A 21747-nucleotide genomic window follows, 5' to 3' on the forward strand; every position below is an offset into this window, starting at 1 on the left:
TAATTTTTCATATTTATTTCCTATCTTATTCATAGCCTTTTCCTTTTTTGTTTTCTTTAGGTCACGAGCAGTTGTCCAAGCATTTCACTACATATCGTACTGTGTATGACTGTGTACGTGACAAATAAAATTTGAATTTGAATTTGAATTTGATTTAACCCATCTGGAGTGCAGATTGAGCAAACTTTGGCCCGAAATGTGTTGACATTTCAGGGACTTTGACTGGACTCCAGATGGGTTCATTGTTAATCGCAGTAAAGTCGGCAATTTTGGATAAAAGAGGTAAACCTAAAGTTGTAAGCAAAGCGGTGTGCTGCTTGTGCAGACGTGGTCAGTATAGTACGAGCAAAGTACTGAAACCCAACTAACTTGCATGAGCATGTACATGTCCACCATCCGGCTGAGTATGCGGCTATCACCAGCTTCTGCAGCAACAAGCATTTGGGCGCACTCTGAGGAGGGGGCATTTGCTCGCAGATGAAAGAGGGTGCTGTTAAAACAGCGCTATTACTTTTTTTCTGTTGACTGCTTCTATTAGCTCCATCATTATTAGCGAACTTACTCATGTGCAAATAAATAAATAAATCGCTCTTGTAAAAACCATCGCCGATGGGCCTATTGTTGATAGTCAATATATTCGTCCAATCACCCAACCCTAGCTTCCACTACTGTAGATATATTCATAGCACTCTGTAGATCTGTTTACCTCACACCGCTACATCTGTATATATGTAGCACATCTGTATATTTGTTCATAGTACACCTGTATATCTGCCCATCTGTATAGCAATATAGAACATCTGTATGGTGCACAGATCATCTGTATATCTGTACATTTGTTTGTAGTTCAGCTGTATATTTGGTCTCTCTGTACATCGTCTGTTCATAACTATTCCACCATTTAAACTACCCTTATCTGTCTATATCAGTACATCTGTATATTTGCTCTCTACTTAACTTATCTGTATGTATTCTGCTCTTATTGCACTTGCTACTCTTGCACTTCTGATTAGATGCAAACTGTATTTCGTTACCCTGTATTTATACATGTGTAATGAAAATAGAGTTGAATCCTAATCCCTGCCACACAATCATTCCATCGATCAGTCAAGTCTAAGAAGTCTGTAAGCGCCGTGATAGCCAATGAGCAAGCATGGCGGTGGATAAAATTCTTATCATAAGGCTTCAAAAGCCAGCATGTGAAATCACACCCACCCATCTTTATACATCTGAATCGCCCCAATCCATTTTTAATAAGTCATCAATAATCAGTCATGTGATGAATCACTTATCGTTAAAATATCAATAACATATAAAACATCTATGTGTGCTCAGGGCACGACCCTGTCTTCCTGGCTTTTTCAGGCCACCATGATGTGGCAAACAGTTTACTGAGTGACATCTCAGTGGCAGCAGGTATATTAAGCCACACCCACTCTGGAGTACTGTTGTTACCTGTGATTATCGTCCTGACTGAATAAAAGGATCAATAAGTGTTAGTGTTTAAAGTTCCTGATTTGCTGTCAGCTGACTAATAAAGAGGAAAGCTGGTGGTTGAACGGCTCAGCAGCAGGACACTGGCGCCCTCCACAGGACAAAAAAAGAAAAGAAAAAGCTCAATCTGATCTGTGAACACTGGAAAAACACAATTCCTGTTATTAATCATTGATAGGTCTACTTTTTTAGCTTCGCAGTCCTGTAAAAACTTTATTTAAACATGTGATCAGCGATCAATAACACTGAGTTTGTTTTCAGTTAAAAAAATGTAAATGACATTTTTTATTTACAGCTGATTGATATTCACTTCATTCACACGCTCTCAGGATGCTCTGACCAAGCGATAAAGCACAAACAATGATCTGAAACTAGAGACTCACCGAGGCTGCTGAAGCCAACCAGCCCTGCGACCTTTGACCCTTCAGGTAACGATGCGATTCCTGTCAAACGATGCAGAGGGCACAGTGTCATCGAACAGGTGATAACCAACCGGACGGCCGCTGCGATTGGTTCTTTGTATTCTTGGAAATAAGCACCTGAGCCCAGGTTTTGCAGATACTTCCTGTTGTGATGAGGAGCGCCGGCGTGCAGGTCGGAGGGTTTCATCCTGACTTCCTGTCCTCCTGGAAAGTACTTTTACTCGGGTACTGAGCTCCGTCTCTGCTTTTTCCCCATTGTCCTGAACACATCACCACACTCCGCTTTTACTTGTTTAAAATCTTTTATTTAAAACTCAAACACCACAAAGAGTAAAACATCTTGACCCTACAGACAGGGTGAGGGTTCAAAGGTCAGAGATGGGGTTACCTCGCTGCAGATACATCAAAATAAAAAACTTAAAAAACCCCAAACTGAGTCTATTTACAGTATTGCCTTAGAAGTGGTGAGTTCACCCTGACCTCAGCAGGTCACACGCTTTGACCTGTTGAATGACAACACACCAGTTCAAAGGCAGCAGGGGGCGCTAACACAGCAACAGTAACGACCACTTCAAAGCGACTGTGGTGAGAAAAACTAACATAAATAAATAAAATGTGTATTTTTCATTTTAGATGGAAGGAGTTTAGTGTAACTTTCTTCAAGCCGTTTAGCCTCTGAAATGCATTAAAAACGATCATAAAACATCCAAATCACACAATTTCAGTTTATTTCACATCAGCTGATATTTTCGGAAGCACCGCCCCATTTTTCCTGACTGGCTCCTGAATGTTCCAGCTTTAACTCTGGTGGAGGAGCTGATATCGTGAAAACTCAAACGCCCCCATCACGTTCTCAGCTTTATTATTAAACTAATCACTTCCTGTTTCACTGTCATGTTTCTCAGAGCTACTGGCTGTAATTGGGCGCTGAGCTGATCACATTTAGTTATAGATTCAGGGCAGAGGAAGTCAAAGGTCAAACAGTAAAACAATAAAAGGAAGGTCATGAGGAGATTTGGAGAGCGCGCCCTGCTGCTGGGAAGGTGAAAGTGCATTTATCGGATGGCTGCAGTTCCTGCTCGCAGCAAACCGCCAACGAAAACCCGAGCAGACGGCGAGGTGGGGCCGGGCTGATCGGACGAAGCGGGCTTGGACTCATTGGTCTAATTTTCGTCTGTCTGTAGCTCTAACACGCTAACGCTGGAAGCTAGTGGCTTTCTGCTGTGTTGGAAGTGTAGGACAAACCATCGGGAGGCCGTTCAGTCCCCTCGGAGGAAACGCCGCCCCTGAAATAATAAAGAAAACGGCGACCAGAGGAGCTGAAACCCGCTGAGGACGCGGGAAGTTCAGCAAACTAGCAAGGCGTTCAGACGCGGCTCAAAGTTCGGGGTGGGGAAAAGAGGGAAACGTGGCGTCTTCAGCAGGAAGCGTGGGGTTCGGACAAAATCTCTCAGAAATTCTCTAAAATTAAACACTTGACTCACAAACGCAAACTATCTCAGGGGACGCCGCCGCCAAGGAGAACAGGACGCCACACAGACGGCGGCCAGCTACAAGATTAGACATCATCATCATCGTCATCCTCCTCGCCTTCATCGTCCGCCTGTCTCTTCCTCTTCTGTCCCTGAGCGCCCGCCGCATCATCTGCAGAAACAGAACGGACCAATCAGGACACGCCCCGCCCACCTGGAGCCTACATACAGCTGCAACACTGAAACACATGCTCACCATCCTCCTCCTCTTCGTCTTCCTCATCGTCATCCTGAGATGAAGCACAGAAAGAAGAGAAGCAGATTTACGTTTCTGACTGGACTACTCTGACAGGAAGTGAACAAACAAATTTAACTCGTCGTCAGGTTCAGAGGACCAAATGTGCCAAAAACAGATGTAATAGAACATAATAATAATATTAATAATGGATTGGATTTATATAGCGCTTTTCAAGGCACCCAAAGCGCTTTACAATGCCACTATTCATTCACTCTCACATTCATACACTGGTGGAGGCAGCTACGGTTGTAGCCACAGATGCCCTGGGGCAGACTGACAGAAGCGAGGCTGCCATATCGCGCCATCGGCCCCTCTGGCCAACACCAGTAGGCGGTAGGGTAAAGTGTCTTGCCCAAGGACACAACGACCAGGACAGAGAGGCCAGGGATCGAACCGGCGACCTTCCGGTTACAAATACGCTTCCCAACCCCCTGAGCCACGGTCGCCCATAATGAAAAACAACAATGTAGGAAATAAAAACAAAATGAAATACGTCATAAAAGAAGGATAAACAAATACAAAGAAATGATTACATTACAAATGGAGAAATACAAAAGTGTCACTTTTGGTGAAAAATTTTTTTTTAATGACAATTAGTTGTTTTGGTGCTTTTAATCCTCAAAACGGTCAGTGACGGGGGGCGTGGCTGACAACAGAGAAGGTTTGGCTGTCGGACACACACACACCACACACACACCACACACACACACACTGCGGGGAAACTCGGGGTTCAGGGTCTTGGCCAAGGACACTTTTTCATGCAGACTGGAGGACCTGGGATTGTACTGCTGACCCCAGGATCATCTGCGGCTCCACCTGCAGGATGAAGCTGGATTTGCTCACCTGGTTGGCGCGGTTCACCTGGAAACCCAGCCCCGCCTCTGCACTCTCCGAGCCGTCCTCGTCCTCGTCTTCCTCCTCATCGTACGCGCCAGTTGGCCCCGCCCCATCCTCGCCATCCTCATCTGCAAACACGCACACGGGCATGACGAAACAGAGACGAGGAGGAGGACGGCACTCCGTCTGAGCGGGTCTCACCTTCGTCCTCCGCCTCGGAGTCGGGTGCCTCGTTGTCCTCCTGGTCGAAGCCGTCCAGGTAGGTCACCTGGGGCAGCAGCTCAAACACGCTCTCCCGGTACTCCTCCAGAGACGTGATCTCGCAGTTAAACAGGTCAAGGCTCTGCAGGCTCTTCAGGTGTTGCTACGGGAGGAAACGACACGTTAGAACCTCAGAACGTTTCCTCTGCGAGCATGGCTGGAGCAGCGCGAGAACCTCACCAGCGCCTCCACGGTGCTCAGCTCCTTGATCTTGTTCCCACTCAGGTTCAGGTAGGTCAGGTTTGGACATTTCTCCGACAGCATCTCAAGAGAACCCGACAAATTGTTATCGCTCAGCTCCAACTGAGGGGGAGCAAAGACAAGAATGTCAGGAAAACCATCGGCCAGGAGAACCACAGTCCATGTGTGAAACAAAAAATTAGGATTTCTTCCTTTTCACTTTGTGGGTCCACTACACCTTCATTTACACATTAATTTAGCAGATTTTGATTTTGGTGGCATTGGTCCTTCATACTGCCAGTTACACCTGTCAAAGCACAAAGGCTCCCTGCTCGTTAGATCTCTCCCACCCGCAGAGGGTGCTCTCTGACCTCAAACCCAATCTCCTTCTTCCCCCTGAAAATGTTTGAATGCACCGTTGATGAGGTCAGACAGGTGAGCTCACCTTGCGTAGTTTGGGCAGCGAGGGCAGCTTGGCGAACGAGGTCAGACCAACGTTGACCATGCTGAGGAACTCGAGCTCCGTGAACTCATCAGTCAGACCGTCGACTTCGCCGTCTGCCGAGCGGCTGTTGTCCAGCACCAGCTCTGCGATCTGAGGACAGAGCAGAGCATGATGGGACATAAGCCTCTGTGTGTGTTTTATTAATCCGTTTGAACATGAAGTATTGATGAACCCTATACCTGACTGTACAGAAGACAGAACGTGATAGATTTGATATTTGTTTATTTATCAGTTTATAAGTCAAGTCCGAGTTAACACGAGGACCACAGTCAAGGTCATTCTGAGCCTGTACAAATTATTAATTATACTTACAGGTTGCCTGGCAACTCATATTGATTAAGAAGGCTGCTGTAACATGAGCCAGAGCGAGCCAGGCATGATGGACAGGTAAACACTCACACTTACAATCAGAGTGGGCGGAGAGTGTGGAAAACCAATCAGAGCAAATAAAGGTAAATCCAGTAGAGATGGCTCGACAATGCAGCTGAACAGGTGAGTGCAGAGCAGGTAGTTATCTACATGTAAATTAGCCCTTCTGTCACGTTTGATCGTCCACACAGCCTCCGTCAGCTGGATCAATAATCTGATCGGAGATCAGGGTTAGTGACGTTGACTCTCGCTGGCTTCCTGTTTATGTAACTCGCCCGCACCCCCTCCCGGCTCCTGTAGGGAGGGGGCGGCACTCACCATCTGCTCCCCCCCCCGAATGGCGGAGCGTGTTATTCAACTGCTGTGGCTTATATAACGCATAAGCGCGCGCACGCGGCACCATACGACGGGCGCACGGACTCCGGTACTTCGCTGTAACGGAGATTAGGACATTCCCGAGCAGTAATCCAGCCCTAATCTGCAAGGCTAAAACCGGTTACCCGGTACTCTCGTTACAGTTACGGCCCGCAGAGTCCGCCAGGAGAGAACATTTCTGCGGTTAATCCGCTTCTGTGACCCGGTACCGCCTCCGAAACGAGCTCCGTGTCGCTGTCCCGGAGGCTCCGAGGAGCGGTCTGTTCCGGGACTCACCGTCCACCCTCGGCGGGTTACCCTGCCTCCTCACGCCGGACCCGCTGGGATTAAAACCCGCTGCTATTCGGGCGGCCAGAGCTAAAGGATGCTCCGCATCCCGTCGTGACCGTCAGCTGGACGCCCGACAGCGGGCACCCGGACCCCGGGCGCACCTGCCGGGCCACATCAAAGACCGAACGGCTCACCTCCGCCGGGTTCCGGTTCCGCAGCTCCAGGGTGATCCTCTTCTTCATGTCCATGCTGGGGCAGCTATGTGGCGGTGAACGGCTGACGGCGTCCCGGGGTCGGAGCGGTGCCTGCCTTCCTCTGCTGGCTGCCGTTCGCCTACTGATCCTCCATGATACGGCGAGCCCCGCCCACCAACCCACGGGGTTGGACGTGCACGCCTGAGCCACCGCTGATTGGACGGCGGGCACATCAATCAGACTTGATCGGGTCTAGTCCTACCAGATAGGTCGTTTGTCATGAAACCCAGACGGCACTGCAAAGCTTCATGGGAGTTGCAGTTTAATCGCACAAAAGCTTCCTTTTTCTTTCATTGAATTAAAAAAAAAGAAGATCAGAGTGAATTAAAGCAGTTCTAATAAAAAAATGAACCGCTCTATAATTATTTACAGGACGGAAGCGCTGCACTAGTTTCAAGAGTATGAATACAATTAAACTTGACTTTACAGCTGGCTCCATAAATGCATCATGGATATAAAACTTAAACATCATTGTAACCATTTTGCCATCACAGCAGCAGCTGGCCCTTGTTGCTTTGTCAGTCTCCCAGCGCTCATCACCCCTGTTACCAATTAAACACTTCAATGCAAAAATCAGAGCCTGGAGCCGTTTCACGGTGTCCAGCTCAGTTCTTCATCCAGAATCAGGGACGCGTTGTTCATTCGCCTGTAAGCTACAGGACAGGAGCTAAACTAAAACAGGACATTTCCCTGAGGTCAGTAAACACCTCGCTGTTAGCTTATGAAACAAGCTTTTATTGAAAGGAAGAAGCGTTTACCTGAGATCACAGGTACACAGGCAGCCGCCATCATCATCATGAAGCATTAAGGTACAGTTTACAAAAATACAAATTTATATGTACACTGAAAAAGTCGACGTCACTGAGTGTATAAAAATGACTGAAGTTATACAGGTGATGGAGGACAGGTGTGTTGTCAGGTGGGCTTCTATAAGGGAGCAGGCTGGGCAGACATGAGCCTCGCAGAGGAGCACTCCTGCAGCCTCAGGTGTGACATTGCCTGTCTCTGAAATGAAAAAGTGAGCGGTGGAGCAGTGCAGGTGAGGCACACTGTCCAGGATCAGGCAAGCTCAGCTATACTTGACACTTTTCACCTGGCAGGCCAATTAAGGTTTCCATTTCCTGTCTAGAGTATCCTGGAATGAATTAGCGTTTAGCACTTCCTGTCCTGACAGGAAGTGAAAGATTCTAACAGGAAACACATTATTCACTGTGAAGCATTTACACAGAACAGCTGTTTGCTTACGAGACAGCTGAGTGGCAGTGACCTTGAGGTGATGTGACCAGTGTCTGCTGTTGGTGTAAAAATCAAAACATGTAAGTGTCACAAACCAAAGTGTAGATGTAGATGAGTGAGATAGAGGAGGAGGGTGGAGCAGGGCAGCGTCACACTGCTGGTCATGTGACTTCAGCTTGCTCAATAGTCACCTGACCTTAGCCCACCCCTTTAGAAACCACCTGGAAACAACATCATAATTAATGAACAGAGTCCATGATGGAGCTGGTTCAGCTCAGGTCAAAGGTCACAGGAAGACAGGGTAACGCTTCCTGCAGCTCATGAACACAAGGTCACATCGGAAGAACACAGCAGAGTCCGAGCATTCCTGGAAAACCGGCTCCTTTCACAGCACCCTCCGCTGGATGGTGAAGGGGGTAAAGGGGTGTGAGTGGCAGGAATCAGTCCATAGAAGGAACATTTGAAGAAGCTTCCTCTCCGCCAGCGCCGGGCAGAGGAAACACGTTAAAGCGGCATTCGGGGAACAAATGGCTGAGGGTAAACGAGGTCCCTCTTCCTCCTCGGGTCGTCAATGTCCTCTATGCGGCAGCCATTTTGGACCCTACTGAAAAAAAAAGAAGTGAAAGGTTTCTAAACCGGGGAGTCTGGATGGCGCTGAGCCGAACTCCGCCCCCTGTTGAAGCATGTGTCACGCCAGGATCAGGTCTTTTTGTGGGCATGAGTACAGCGTGCAAATCCCGCCTGCTGCGCTCCGTTAGGAGCTCACCTCCGTTGCCTCTCCCCCCGCCTCCACCAGCGTCACTTGACCCTCCTCTCCCTCCATGATGATGCCCCCCTCCTGCAGCACCACCATCTCGCCCTCCTCCTCCACCACGCCGCCAGATCCCTCCTCCTCATCCTCCTCTCCTCCCACCACCTCCTCGGGGCTGGCAGCAGCGTTGGTGGCGCCAGCCGCCGTGTTTGCGGTGGCGGTGCCAGCCTGACTCTGGGCCATGGCCTCCAGCTTGATGCGGTACTCCTCCGCCTCCTGCTCCTTCCTCAGCAGCTGCTGTCGGTACTCCTGCGCCTTCCTGTTGGCCTCCTGCAGCTGCCTCTGCAACAGCTCCTGCAGGAAAACAAATGATCCTCATCGATCAGCACAAAACCATACAGACCAGCGCACCCCACCCAAACCACAGAGAGAAACCCATGTGGTGTGACGTGTGCACACGTATTGAATACTGGTGTGGTTTCAGACATTTGTAGCACTGAGGGGATTTCGAAAGAGGAAATTGTCAGATTCATGAAACTGGACTTCAGGTTTGGACATCACGCTCGAGGATCACGCCGTACGCATTTGCAACTCTTTTGGGGAAATTTCTCTCCAAACTAACCCACACTGTGAACCCACCCACAGCACCGGCTCACAAACGGTCCCCGATTCAAATCTAATTCAATTACAGCGGGGCAACAACAACGGTCTAACTTCCTGTTGGGTTTGTGGCGTGGTTCCAAGAGGCACGGCCATGTTAACGGCGCTACAAAGCCATATTCAAAATAAAAGCAACTTTAGATCCACACACAGTGGAGCTGGCACACATCATTCAGGCGAACACAGCTGGTTTATACAAATCTGACACACACACACACACACACACACACACACACGCACGCTTCTTTATGGTCCCTCAAGACTGCAGAGGGTCATTGGCAGTGTGACATCATGTCAGGCCTGGGGTCAGTGTTGTTTTCTATACACTGTAAAACGCAGCTCACTGAAACTGTGAGCGGCGTTCAGAGGTCACTGATCACAGTGTGGAGGCGGCGCTCACCGTCTCTCCTGTGTTGTTGTGGTTGTTGGTCACCTCCAGCTTCCTCTTCCTGGAGGGCGGGGGCTGCGGCTCCTCCGTCACCACCTCCTCTGTCACGGTGTTGGCAGGCACGGCAAGCACTGGATGAGATAAAATAAAAATCAGGATGTAAATGGCCTCAGGACTTCCCGCCACTTCCTGTTCAAAGGCATCAGCATCATACTCTGCTGTCCATGCTGCATGGTGACGAAGAACGGCTGTGCCATCCCTCCTGTTGTCTGCAGGTTTCCGTGCTGGTCGGTTACTATGGTGATGACCCTCTGACCACCTTCGTTTACGACGGTGGCGTGCTGGATGTTGGAGTCAAGAGCGCTGGCAGCCATCGCTTCCTCAGAGTCTCCTGAAAAACAAACGGGGGGTCGTTACAGCGATGCGGTCTGCGGCTTGTCATCAGTGTCGGGGACCGCGGTACTGTTTGTGCAGCATTTCAAAAATGGTGTGAAGGAGGCGCTCTCGTGACTCTCAGAGTATTTCCACTGACCAGCCATTCGGTGGCAAGGAATCTGCTGACATTGCATTTTTGGATTGCTTGGAACCCCGGTGTAGTAGGTACTGAAAAATGACCAGGTGCTACCACCGTGTCAAGCTGTGACGTGCCGACCAAAGAGGTAGAGATGGAAAAGGGCTGTGTGTGTGTGTGTGTGCGTGTGTGTGCGCGCGCGCGCACACACACACCTCACCTGCATTGGCCTTGTTGAGCAGCTCGGCCAGGTTGACCACGCCCCCCTGAATGGCAGGTATGCCCTGGATGATGAACTGTGGTTGGTTGGTGGTGCTGCTCGTCTCCACATTCATGCTCACCTGGTTCATATTCACCTGATTCTGCATGCCCTCCTACACACACACACACACACACACACACACACACACACACACACACACACACAGTGAAGCTTTCATTAATTTAAAGGTGCCTTTTTCTGCGTTTCTACCTCCACAGAATCAACCAATCAGGAGGCTTCTGTTAGTAGCATTTTATTTATCCTCACTCTGGCGCCATCAGGTGTGCGCAGGTGCTTTGTACTGAAAGGCAAAGACCCTACAATCATACAAAGTAACCCAACCCACTTCCTGTAAACACTGTACAAAGACACAGGAGAGACTTTTGGAACGCCCCCCCATGTCCTTTTCTTCTGCCGGCTGTGGGTGTAAAGGGGTTGGGATAGGTTAGGATCCAGGCTGCTATGATTCCTGTTTCCTGTTACGAGGGGAGATGTTATCAGAACGTGTGATTGCACGATCACCTTGGTCACCTATAGCAGCTCTGAACATCCAGACATGTTGAGTCATTATGGAGGCAGATGAAACCATGGTCTCATTCCATGTTACATCTCTCTTCACTTCCATCCCAGTCACTGAAGTGTTGGAGGTAGTTCGTAATAGAGCAGGGCGATATGGCCAAAAATATTTATCACGATATATATTTGAAAATTTGCGATAACAATATAACTGACGAATTGGAAAAAAAACAACAACAAAAAAACAAAAAACCATCCATTTATTTTCACTTAAACAAGCAGCTGTTTTTTGTGCATTAAAGCTATATAAACATTTAACAGTGCAAATGCAAATGTAATGTAATAACATAATGTAATAAATTCTGTTTTCATGGATGCCTGGATGTTAAACTTCATTGTTACACCTGGTAAAACAGCAACGCTGATCATTTTATTAAAGATGAAAGAATTTAGACAGTTATCAACCACTTCAGCCCCATGCCCCTGGTACCGGGGCAAAAAGGAGGAGATCACGTTTAATTGGTTATAACACGGGGTGAGAAATATAAGTCCAGACATGTGTGGTGTCCACAGAAACCTCTGAATCTCAGCTAAAATGTCATATAAACCATTTCTACAACCACCAAACACATCAAAACCAAGCCATGATTAAACGAGCAGTTATGTAAATGCGCAGAAGACTGCTAAACAAACAAAACCGAACTGGAAATTCTCCAGACTCCATGTAACCGGCTAAAGATAGTGATAGCTCTGGAAGCTAACCAGCCTGACTCCACACACCAAGCTTCACCACGATCAGACCAAAATTCACTGAATGAGCCGCAAAAGAAAACCACAAAAACACACAGCGGCGCAAATACGCTAAGACAGATTGCCTTACCCAGCGCTGTAATTTTTCACTGTTTCACTTTAGAAACTTAAATCTTTGCACAGATGATGTTTATATGTTGGTTACTGAAATTCTGGAACCAAATGTGATCTGAGGCATATTTTTTAAAGGGTTATATGCTAAAAATTAAAAAAAAAAAAAAAAAATTACGCGAGGATAAAATCTACTTACTTTTTCTGTGTTCCAGTCTCAGTAACTTTGACACAGTAATATCTGCTTCAATATTTACACCTCTGATGAAATCTCACAAGTGTTAGCTTTATTTTGATACCAAGATTGTAAGCACAGAGTTTGTAATTGCAGAGAAATAATCAATTAAATTTGGGCATTGCATTTTCGAGCAGAAACCCCCTTGGGGCTTAAGAGGTTAACTCTCAGTGATGCTGCAGTGTTCGTTTGACTTTGGGACCTGAAGCTGACGGAGGTTTGGACCCAGATTACTCCCTGATTTAAGAGCACCTCCGTCCGACAAATATGGCAATAACGACGCCCGCTTGCATGTTCTACTAAAAAAAATAAAAAAAATAAAAAGTGCTTTGTTGTGTATCTGGCAGACAACACCAAACCAGTTCCACATCACTGAAGTTGCAGCATTTTTACAAACCAATTCTGGTTCATCTGTTTCACTCAACGAGCCGCTTTCCCCCTTCTCATTCTCTGTTGCTGCCATGCTTTTTCCACCATGTGCGTATTATAAACAAAGGCACTGCGCGTGCATGTTTTACCCGTATTCTATCACAATATTTTATTTTGTTATCATTGCCTAACATTGTACCGGTATTACCGTGAACGGTGTAATATGGCCCAGCCCTAGTTCGTAAGAGATTACAGGATAACCCCAACCTCAGCAACAGGACCACTCTCAGCATCGACTACATGTGTTTGAACTGTGTCTTCATTTCATCTGTTTCAGAAGTGGAGAAGAGGGCTTTGCTATCCTACCCTGGAACACCACCAAGCCAATGGTTCAGGTATGTGGATGACACCTGGGTGAAAATCAAATCTCAGGACGTTCCACAATTCACGGATCACATTAACTCGGTGGACCGACACATCAAATTCACCAGGGAGGATATGAAAAGTGGCAGGTTAGCCTTCTTAGACTGTGAGATTTCCATCAGTAATGGGGGACATCTAAACGCTGACGCACAACCGCCGCCCAAGCGAAAACCTGCAGTGATCCCGTACGTGTCAGGAGTATCGGAGCAGCTGAGACACATTTTTTCTAAACACCGCGTCTCTGTGGCTTTTAAACCCCAAAAATTGGCCCACTCCAAGGATCTGACAGCCCATTGTTCCTTCAGTGGTGCTAGTTTTAGTCATTGTGCAAATGTCCCGTTTATAAGGTTGGAAACCTGCAATCAGCTGAGACTGAAGAAGTCACCTGGATGACGACGAAGGGTCCAGATGAATACAATCAACCTTTTGAGAAGTGCATGTGTGGCGCGGCTGTGGGGGCTGCGGACACACCCGAGCAGCAACCGCGCCTCAACAGCTTCAAAGCAGAGTGCACTGGGTCCCGTTGTTGTCGTTGGTGTGTGTTAGACAGCAACTGAAAAGCTGCAGCCGTGTGTGAGGTACGACAACCAGAAATTAAAGTGCTGAAAAGTGTGAAAATGTGGTCGTCTCTGCCACGCGTCTGTCACAGTACAATTAGCTCAGACCTCTGTGTGTTTACAGCAAAGCTTGTCATTAAAGCAGGATTTCACAGCAGCAACAAACTGAACTCAGCTTATTTTTCACAGCAGCGTGCGCACACAGCGCCTCTCTGCAGTAAACAAGTGAAACAAAGATAAGTGTGTTAGTCTGTCGGATTATTGACTGAGTGTTTGTGCTACTGAAGCACAGTAACACAAGTGCTGTCATCACTCGAGCTGCTCTCAGCTGACTGACGGTGTCACGGACGTGAAACGGCTGTAAATAAATTCTATCAGAGACTGCAGCACAGATAAACTCTCAGCAGCTCACTGCACCAGACGGAAAATGTTGTTATAATGAGCATTGATCCATTGTTCCAGTCTGCTGCTATGAATTATGGGATAGCGTTTTCTGCTCCCCTTTCATAAAGAACACTCCAGTGTCTCTTCTGCTAAAGAAGGCAAAGGAAGCATTAAAGATCCTTTCCTCAGACAGCTCTGATTACGGCCTCCCGGCAACAAACATTCTCAAACAAAACAACTCAGGCGAAATGTCTGCCTCACCTGATCTCCGGGCAGCCTGAAAGTCTCTGTTATCAACCTCGCTGCAGAGTGCGAGCACACCTGTGACCGTTCTGTCACACTGAAACCTCAATGTTCTGCTTCTCCTTGTCAAGGCGTCGACTCACCTGCAGCAGCAGCATCAGCTCCGTGTTCTGGATGTCCATGGCGATGTCGAATGGCGTCTTGTCAAATTTGCTGAGCGCGTGTACGTCAGCGCCGTGCTTGATGAGCGTTTCAGCCACGCTGTGGTGCCCATGCTGTGCTGCCCAGTGCAGCGCCGTCATCTTCAGCATGTCTTTGGCGTTGATGTCAGCGCCGTTCTAAAAGGGAGGTCCACATATGTCAAAGATCACAGCGCTTAGAGCACACAGAGCCTTCCAATGAAGACAAGCCGTCTTACCCGGACCAGCAGCTCCACGATGACCGTGTGTCCCTCGGCGGCAGCCATATGCAGCGGGGTGCGGTCCACTTTGGTGCGGGCGTCTCTGCTGACACCGGCCCTCAGCAGGACGTCGGCAGTGGAGTAATGGCCGTGCTGAGCGGCCAGGTGGAGCGGGGACGTCCCAAGCTGAAGGTGAGTGAGAAGGAGCCAGAACAGGTGAGCTCAGGTGCAGCGTTCTATCTCAGAGTCTCAGAAACAACTCTTTTTCAAGGTTCAAGTCTCATCCTTCCATCCACTCACTTCCGCGTATCCTGTTCAGGGGCGCTGGAGCCTATCCCAGCTGTCTTAGGGTGAGAGGCGGGGTACACCCTGGACAGGTCGCCATTCTGTTGCAGGGCTAACACATAGACACAGGCAACCACTCACATTCACACCTAACCCACTAACAAGTCTTTGGACTGTGGGAGGATGCCGGAGTACCCGGAGAGAACCCACGCAAACACGGGGAGAACACGCAAACTCCACACGGAAAGACCCCGGCCTGATGGTGGAACTGAACTCTTGCTGTGAGGCAACAGTGCTAACCACTGTGCCGCCTGCTGACGTTCCCATCCCATTATTAGTGCTATTAAAAAAAAAAAAAAAAAAAAAAAGCATGCAGAGTCTCACCCAGTCAGTGGTGAACGGCGCCCCGTTGGCCATCAAATTTCGAACTTCGTCATCCTGACCTTTCCGGGCTGCCTCCAGCAGCCGCTTCCCCAAATCGACCAGCGACATCTGCAGAAAGGGATCGATACAGCTGATCAATTATCCCAATCAGTAACTTCAGGCATCCTCAAACAGCCAATGAAAGCTGCAGTGTCCATCCTTTATTTGCAGGGTGTTATTTATGACCAACAAAAACCTTTAATTCAACATTTCTTAAAAACACTGTTTAACTTCTCTCAGCCTGTCTGATTAAACAGCTCCTTCAAACGTACCAGCTCGCTTATCTGAAGCTAACAGTTAGGTGTCTATTATCGGACACACATGGTTCATCTGCGCCTGCTCCGTCGGTAAGGCTCAAGTTGAAGTTGCCCGCTTATGTTTTAAGAGCAGAAATGTAAAAAGTGTTTTTGCTAACATCTACTCATGTGCAGTGGGTTAGCTCCTCTTTAAAAGACACAAAGAACAAAAACCTGTGTGTGTCTGATAACGGGTCCGTAGCTGAGGGTTTAGCACGGCAGGGCTACAGAAACCTGCTAAAGTGCACCAGGGGGCTGACTGAACCCCCCAGGCCCGCTGTGAGCGGGTTGTGGAGGCTCACACCCGACCGAATGCTTTTATTTTACCAGAACGTGCCCCAGGTCGTGTCCGATAATGGAAATCAGGTAGTCACACCGCTCTCGTGATTGCGAAACAGCAGAGAAGGACGAGATTTCTCTCCGCGGCCGAGGAGCCATTTTAGGCGCCTTGACGGGCAGAAAAAGTCCGCCATGAGCTGCGTCGCCCCGCACAGCCTGTCCGTGCTCTTCTTCGCCACCCGCACCGCCGCCACGGTCACAGCAACACCGACAGGAAACCGTTTGATATTAAGTTGTTGGTTTTCCGGGGGAAGTCACACAGAAATTTCCTATTTTACACGCGGAGAAAAAACTACTTCCACATCCGGTTAGTTGGTGTTGTCGGAGCGCGCGCAGTCATACCGCTCACCGGAGCCTCGTGCGGAAAGGTTGACTCCGGCGCGCGCAATTCCACCTTCGTGCGGAGGACGCGAGCCGGAGCACGCGGGCGGCTGTGGTCCCGCGGCGGCCGACGAAGGGAGTACTTACCGGCTCCAGGTTTGTGGGGCCGCGCTACTCCTCGCTGCTAACGTTAGCGGCTCGATGCTAGCCGCCCCACCGTGGGCGTCTGCGGGAGCTTTGTGCTTGTTTTGCGATCCGTGCTACGGAAGAATGGGTGCAGTCAGGCGTACACTTCAAGACTAGAACCGCACCAGAACATGAATGCCGAACACTAAGAGAGCTTGGCCCGTCCGACTCTAGCGAGTCTGTTTACGGAGAAAAGTTAGCGAGACGCGGCCGGATGGTACGGGTGTAACCTTCAAAATAAGAGCCTTTACAGCGGTCCAGTGATTTAAATGTTTTTGTAAAACTGTAAACAGTCATCACCGCACTTCTGTCAGCGTTAGGACTATTAACAGGGATTGTTCAGATTAATGCTATTTAGTATTTGTGAATTAAATATGTTTCCTGAAAATTCTGAGTAAAGATCTTAAAGTGCATTTCAATCATTTGATAGCCCTCTATAACAACATTCAGCCAACTGGCTTTGGAAGTGAAGAAAACCAGACATTATTGTCATGAAGATATCTGCCAAAAGTCAGTTTTTGACGAAAATGCAGGTAAAATTCATATTACAACTAATGTAAATTTAAAGTATTTTCCCCTCGGCTAATTAATAGCAAATAAACCATTAAACTACCGATTAACGGTAAAAGTGTACCTGAAATCCACAGTTGGACCGTACACTATTTTATGTTGAAAGTCTTCAAAGGAAGTGTGGTCCTCTGTAAAGCTTATAGCTCTGTTAGCCGTTAGCCTGCGCGCATGTAAGCTGGAACAAGTTAAAATAAAGCTGCTTTACCTTCTTATCTCAAGGTTCTCGCGATCGTACGCCTCCTGGCGTGGATGGGACCCGGAAAGGTGCGCTTACCTGCTCAGAAAACCTTCACAAACAGGTATTTTTTTTTTTTTTTTTTAAATGTTTAATGTGCTACAAAGATGGCGGCCCCGCGACACCGGAGGTGGAAGCCGGAGAGTGTTAACCTGCCAGGGGGCGGGCTCTGTGCCGGCGGAGGCGAAGAGATCTGAGGTCAGTTTGAAGAACAGAGTGTGCGTCAGAGGGCTGTGATGCAGTGACCGAGGCTGACCGCAGATCAGCCACCAGGAGAGGCTGATTCCCGCCTGCGCAGCAAAGAAGAGTACGACATGTTGGGAGTAGTAGAAGAGTCCTGCGTTTTGTTTTCTGGAATTTCACATTTAAATATGTATAAATTAAATTCTTAAATTATTCATAAATCTCCAATAAAAAAAGAACTGATAGTCTGTTTGACGTGTTTCGATTATTTAAAGGGATAATGGGTTTTTGTGAGCTGTCACGTTGGACAGGACAGATGTGTGCGTTTTCTCTGAGATGATCTATGACCCCAGGTGATCATAGAAGAAGAAAATTATCTTGATGCGTTATTAACCTGAGAGGAATCAGACCAATAAGAGACTGATGTTTGGAGACGTGATCGGTCAAATAAATGCGTGTCAGCCGGGTTTTGATCTGAAAGAGCTTAAACCTCCACTTTCGATGTTCAGGTGTGAAACATAAGAAAGTACTTCTAATCAGGTAACAGCACAGACCTGCTGATGGCTCAGGTGCGTGATATTCGACTCCGTTAACCATAATCCACCACCAGGCGCTGGGCACAAGAAGAAAGAGGTTCTGTTCAGAGGATCATTTTTCAGGAGCTGCTGATCAAATGTATTGATTATCCAACTCATTCTGTAATCATCAGCAGGTGATGAGGTAATCACTCGGGTGTGTGCTGTGAACGTTACTCAGTGATGTCACAGAGGTGTTTCTGACCCTGAAGCTGAACACGAATTTATTCGTCGTGTATGACGAGGTTTACTCCATAGTCACTGTAATTCACAGACATGGCCAGTTAATGATCGTGTGACTTTATTAGTTACTTTTACTGTAATAAAAGCCAAACTTATGAGTAACTGTGGACTTTTTTATTGTTGGCAGGAGTGCGAGGTTTGATTACAGCTACACAAATAAATAAATAAATAATAAACAGGGCAGACTGTGAGGTTAACCTGAACAGCTGTAACAAAAGAAAAAAGACACAGATGAAACAGAACAATGTGATCTTCACAGGCGTCTGTTCAAAAACCGGAAAATTAAAAGGCCTTGTCACACCAGTCACATCATCTCCTTCAGTTCTGCAGGTGAACCTCACCTGAGAGGGTGACGCAGTTCTTCAAACATCAGCTGCTCCATCACAAGTCAAATTTATTTTACCAAACGATAATCAAAGGGTTCAAAGTGCACCACACTTCCTGTTCCACCCAGGAAGAAAACTGGAAGTGTGGTGCACCTAACGTGCTGTCCTGCAGACCCTGCATCTTTGCTTCAGTGTGGTCTGAGGTCAGAGGTTAGCTGGCTTCACAGCAGCAGGTCAGCGAGCAGGGCGTCCACAGCGGCAATCGGAGCTCTCCAGTAATTAAAGGAGGAGAACTCTGACAGCTCCCTCTGCAGGAGACACAGGGAATGACACATTTCAGTTAACAACAGGTCTCTGTACAGCGCAGCCCAAGAGCAACATCCAAGAGGGGAGTAAACTCTACATGCAGAAAGGCTAACTTACATCTATGTCAGATCCTGAGAGCAGGGCTCAATGGTGTAACTTCATGTGTGAAGTTTTAAAAACAGCGCCCCCTCCAGTCAGTACGGAGCCTGCCATTAACTAGTGACAGGATCAATACCTCAGAGCAGGGGTGGCCAACTCCAGGCCTCGAGAGCCGGCATCCTGCAGGTTTTAGACCTCACCCTGGGTCAACACACCTGAATCAAATGATTAGTTCATTACCAGGCCTCTGGAGAACTTCGAGACATGCTGAGGAGGTCATTTAGCCATTTGAATCAGCTGTGTTGGATCAAGGACACATCTAAAACCTAAAGGACACCGGCTCTCGAGGCCTGGAGTTGGCCACCCTTGCCTCAGAGGAAAATAAGGACAGTGAAGCTAAACATCAGTGTGAGGGGATCACTGTAGTGCTGCAGCAGTCAGTTCATGTTAAACCAGGATCTACTGTCACTTTACTGTCTGTGTCTGCAGCAGGAAGTGGCTGTTGGGCTAAAATCCAGCTGTTAGCTGTGATGTTGGGATTTGTGGAGGAGAGCCTGAGTCACGTGGAGTCAGAAACTCTGCAATCAGAGCTATTTTATGCAATAAAATAAATAAAATAATCTGTTTTTACCCAAACACTTTATCCAAAGAGTTTACTACATACATAACTACATCACACCACTTTCGTACCATCAGCACGTCTGCAGGGAAAACAGCTTCCTCACGTCATCTGACTGACTGCATTACTTCATATTAGCAGTGAGGAAAAGTGAAGCCCCCGTGTAAGTGAAGGACGTGGAGATTTGTTTCCTGTGGACATGATGTCAGGTTTCCACTCTGCTTGTGTCTGTGGTGTGACACGCGTGCAGTAACCGTGATGTTGGAAACTGTGGCTGTGTGGGGCAAAGAGAGAACAATTTATTGTTGGCTCGGCCGGGAGAGGAAAGTCTGGAGTGTGGACTCGAGCTTGTTGGTCTGGTGAACCCCGAGTCACCTGATGTGTGTAGTGTCTCATGTCCTCTGGAAACAGCCAATGGAAGCACTCACAGCACCACCCACAGGAACTGTACACTAAATCTACATGCAGGTGCAGTTAAAGCAGCTGGAGCTGGAGCTGAAGCTGGTCGGCGGGGAAGCATCTTCATAAGAAGCAATATTTCCTTTGTTTGTGTTCGCACTTTCTCAGCAGGAGTGTGTTCACCTGCTGTGAGGTAAATACACCTGGAACTGATCACATGATCAGGCCTGCAGTACTTTGATAACTGCTGTCAGAGATTTGAGTGTTTTATCACAGATTTTTCCCAAATAATGATTTTGGAAAAATCGGCTCGTCGGACACTGCTCAGTGGGACATTTTCATGTGTCACCTGTTTTAGCCTCACCTCTTCATCACAGCTCCACAGCTCCAGCGTCTTCTTCTCCCTTCCCTTCCCGCTGTTGGCCGCCTCACAGTCTATCAAACCCAGGTCCTCCAGCTCAGATAGGTCGAGAGCCGGGATTGGCTGCCTCCAGAATAGGAAGGAGTCATACTGGCTGCTCGATTTCTCCATCACGTCTGAGACAAAACACACAAAATCACTGATCTCAGAGCAGATTTTCACCCTTGATATCATTTAAACATCGATTAAACCAGGAGGTCAAACCCGTGACCCTACAGAGTCCAGCCCCCACAGATGGCGCATCCAATAACCCCCCCCCCCCCCCTTCCACCCCATGAGTCGGGGAGGATATTTATGTGGTCAGCTGAGGTTCTAAAACAGGAAGTGGAACATCTGATCTAAGCAACCCAAAATAATCCTCCATGTTATTCCTGCTCTTTTTATTCCTGGGCCTTAGTCATAGACCTGGTCTTGGTCCTTGTAATGGACTTGGTCCTGGTCCTGTACCTGGTCCCGATAACCGGGTAACCCACAGCCAGCGATGAGATGAATCACCAATAACGTAATAACTTATTGATTACTGGAGCGGCCGTTGTTTGAGGCGTTGGCCGGTGCGCAGGCGCAGAACAGAGCGACAGATGTCCCTTAAATCTAAAGACTAGGAATAAAAACTAAAATAAAACATTGATTTAATTTAATAATCGAAGATTTAAACACGTGTAATCTTCACGCTGCCGTTTTTACACTAGCTGACGTCATTTTACCATCAGCTCCATCTTTCTGACGAAGAGGTAAAATTCTGAGAAGAGACACAGATTTAAACTAAGCTCACCTGCGCGTGTTTACCTGCGTGTATTTAGCTGCGCGTGTTTCCGGTGTGAGGACGGCCGCTCCGCTTTCTCCTCTTTTGTTCTGCGGGTTTTGGTGATCAGCCGCTGCGCCGCTGCAGGTTGAAATGAGCTCTGCGACTGCGTCAAACTTACCTGAATGTACACCAAAACTTCCTGTCCCCGATTTCACAATAAAAGTCTAACAATGGTTATATAACATCATCGTCATCTTTATTTATAAAGCACTTTAAGACAACCACATCTGAAGCCAAGTGCTGGACATTGGAACTAAATAATAAAATTACATAAGATATAAATAAAAACAAACAAAAGTAAAATGATTAATTAGTTAGCTAATAACTAATTTAAATACAAGAGAAACACGTTTTAAGACGTGTTTTAACAGTGGACCGTGAAGGGGCCTCTCTAACGTGCACGGGTGAGTTATTCCATAATTTGACCTGAGACACAGTCAGGAGGGTGTGTAGGGATGAAGAAGCTCAGAGTGGTACGGCGGGGTTTGTTTTTAAATGTGAAAGCATTTAAACTCTGAAAGAGACAGGCAGCTAGTGAGGCCAGCACAGGGTTACACGCTCTCTTTTACCAGTTACAGTTAGC

General features: G+C 47.7%; 3 protein-coding genes across 11 annotated transcripts; all 3 read right to left on the reverse strand.

The window, feature by feature from the left end:
* Positions 1 to 2199: 2199 nt before the first annotated feature.
* anp32e (acidic (leucine-rich) nuclear phosphoprotein 32 family, member E) lies at positions 2200 to 8323 on the reverse strand. Of its 4 annotated transcripts, none has more exons than XM_040024832.1 (7): positions 6678 to 8323; positions 5410 to 5559; positions 4965 to 5087; positions 4725 to 4887; positions 4530 to 4651; positions 3645 to 3678; positions 2200 to 3560 (listed from the first exon to the last, which is right to left on the reverse strand). In XM_040024832.1, the coding sequence occupies exons 1-7, from the start codon at positions 6729 to 6731 to the stop codon at positions 3475 to 3477; spliced, it is 732 nt and encodes a 243-aa protein (XP_039880766.1). In that variant the 5' UTR covers positions 6732 to 8323; the 3' UTR covers positions 2200 to 3474. The 4 variants fall into 4 exon arrangements, with proteins under 4 accessions (XP_039880766.1, XP_039880767.1, XP_039880768.1 ...); XM_040024833.1 differs by having other exon boundaries at positions 4965 to 5048; positions 6678 to 7329; XM_040024834.1 differs by lacking the exon at positions 6678 to 8323 and adding an exon at positions 5875 to 6665.
* Positions 7452 to 17293, reverse strand: gabpb2a (GA binding protein transcription factor subunit beta 2a). Of its 5 annotated transcripts, none has more exons than XM_040024829.1 (8): positions 17159 to 17293; positions 15203 to 15310; positions 14552 to 14719; positions 14277 to 14471; positions 10504 to 10657; positions 9987 to 10163; positions 9785 to 9903; positions 7452 to 9078 (listed from the first exon to the last, which is right to left on the reverse strand). In XM_040024829.1, exons 2-8 carry the CDS (start codon positions 15308 to 15310, stop codon positions 8728 to 8730), a joined length of 1272 nt encoding a protein of 423 aa, XP_039880763.1. In that variant the 5' UTR covers positions 17159 to 17293; the 3' UTR covers positions 7452 to 8727. The 5 variants fall into 5 exon arrangements, with proteins under 5 accessions (XP_039880763.1, XP_039880765.1, XP_039880762.1 ...); XM_040024831.1 differs by lacking the exon at positions 17159 to 17293 and adding an exon at positions 17018 to 17130; XM_040024828.1 differs by lacking the exon at positions 17159 to 17293 and adding an exon at positions 16345 to 16736.
* Positions 17294 to 18288: 995 nt separating this feature from the next.
* mllt11 (MLLT11 transcription factor 7 cofactor) lies at positions 18289 to 21282 on the reverse strand. 2 transcript variants are annotated; one of them, XM_040024839.1, is made up of 3 exons: positions 21132 to 21282; positions 20303 to 20475; positions 18289 to 18823 (listed from the first exon to the last, which is right to left on the reverse strand). In XM_040024839.1, exons 2-3 carry the CDS (start codon positions 20468 to 20470, stop codon positions 18737 to 18739), a joined length of 255 nt encoding a protein of 84 aa, XP_039880773.1. In that variant the 5' UTR covers positions 20471 to 20475; positions 21132 to 21282; the 3' UTR covers positions 18289 to 18736. The 2 variants fall into 2 exon arrangements, with proteins under 2 accessions (XP_039880773.1, XP_039880772.1); XM_040024838.1 differs by having other exon boundaries at positions 21146 to 21280.
* Positions 21283 to 21747: the final 465 nt, after the last annotated feature.

The sequence above is a fragment of the Simochromis diagramma genome, unplaced genomic scaffold (genome assembly GCF_900408965.1).
Source record: "Simochromis diagramma unplaced genomic scaffold, fSimDia1.1 OVJJ01000297.1, whole genome shotgun sequence".
Taxonomy (NCBI): domain Eukaryota; kingdom Metazoa; phylum Chordata; class Actinopteri; order Cichliformes; family Cichlidae; genus Simochromis; species Simochromis diagramma.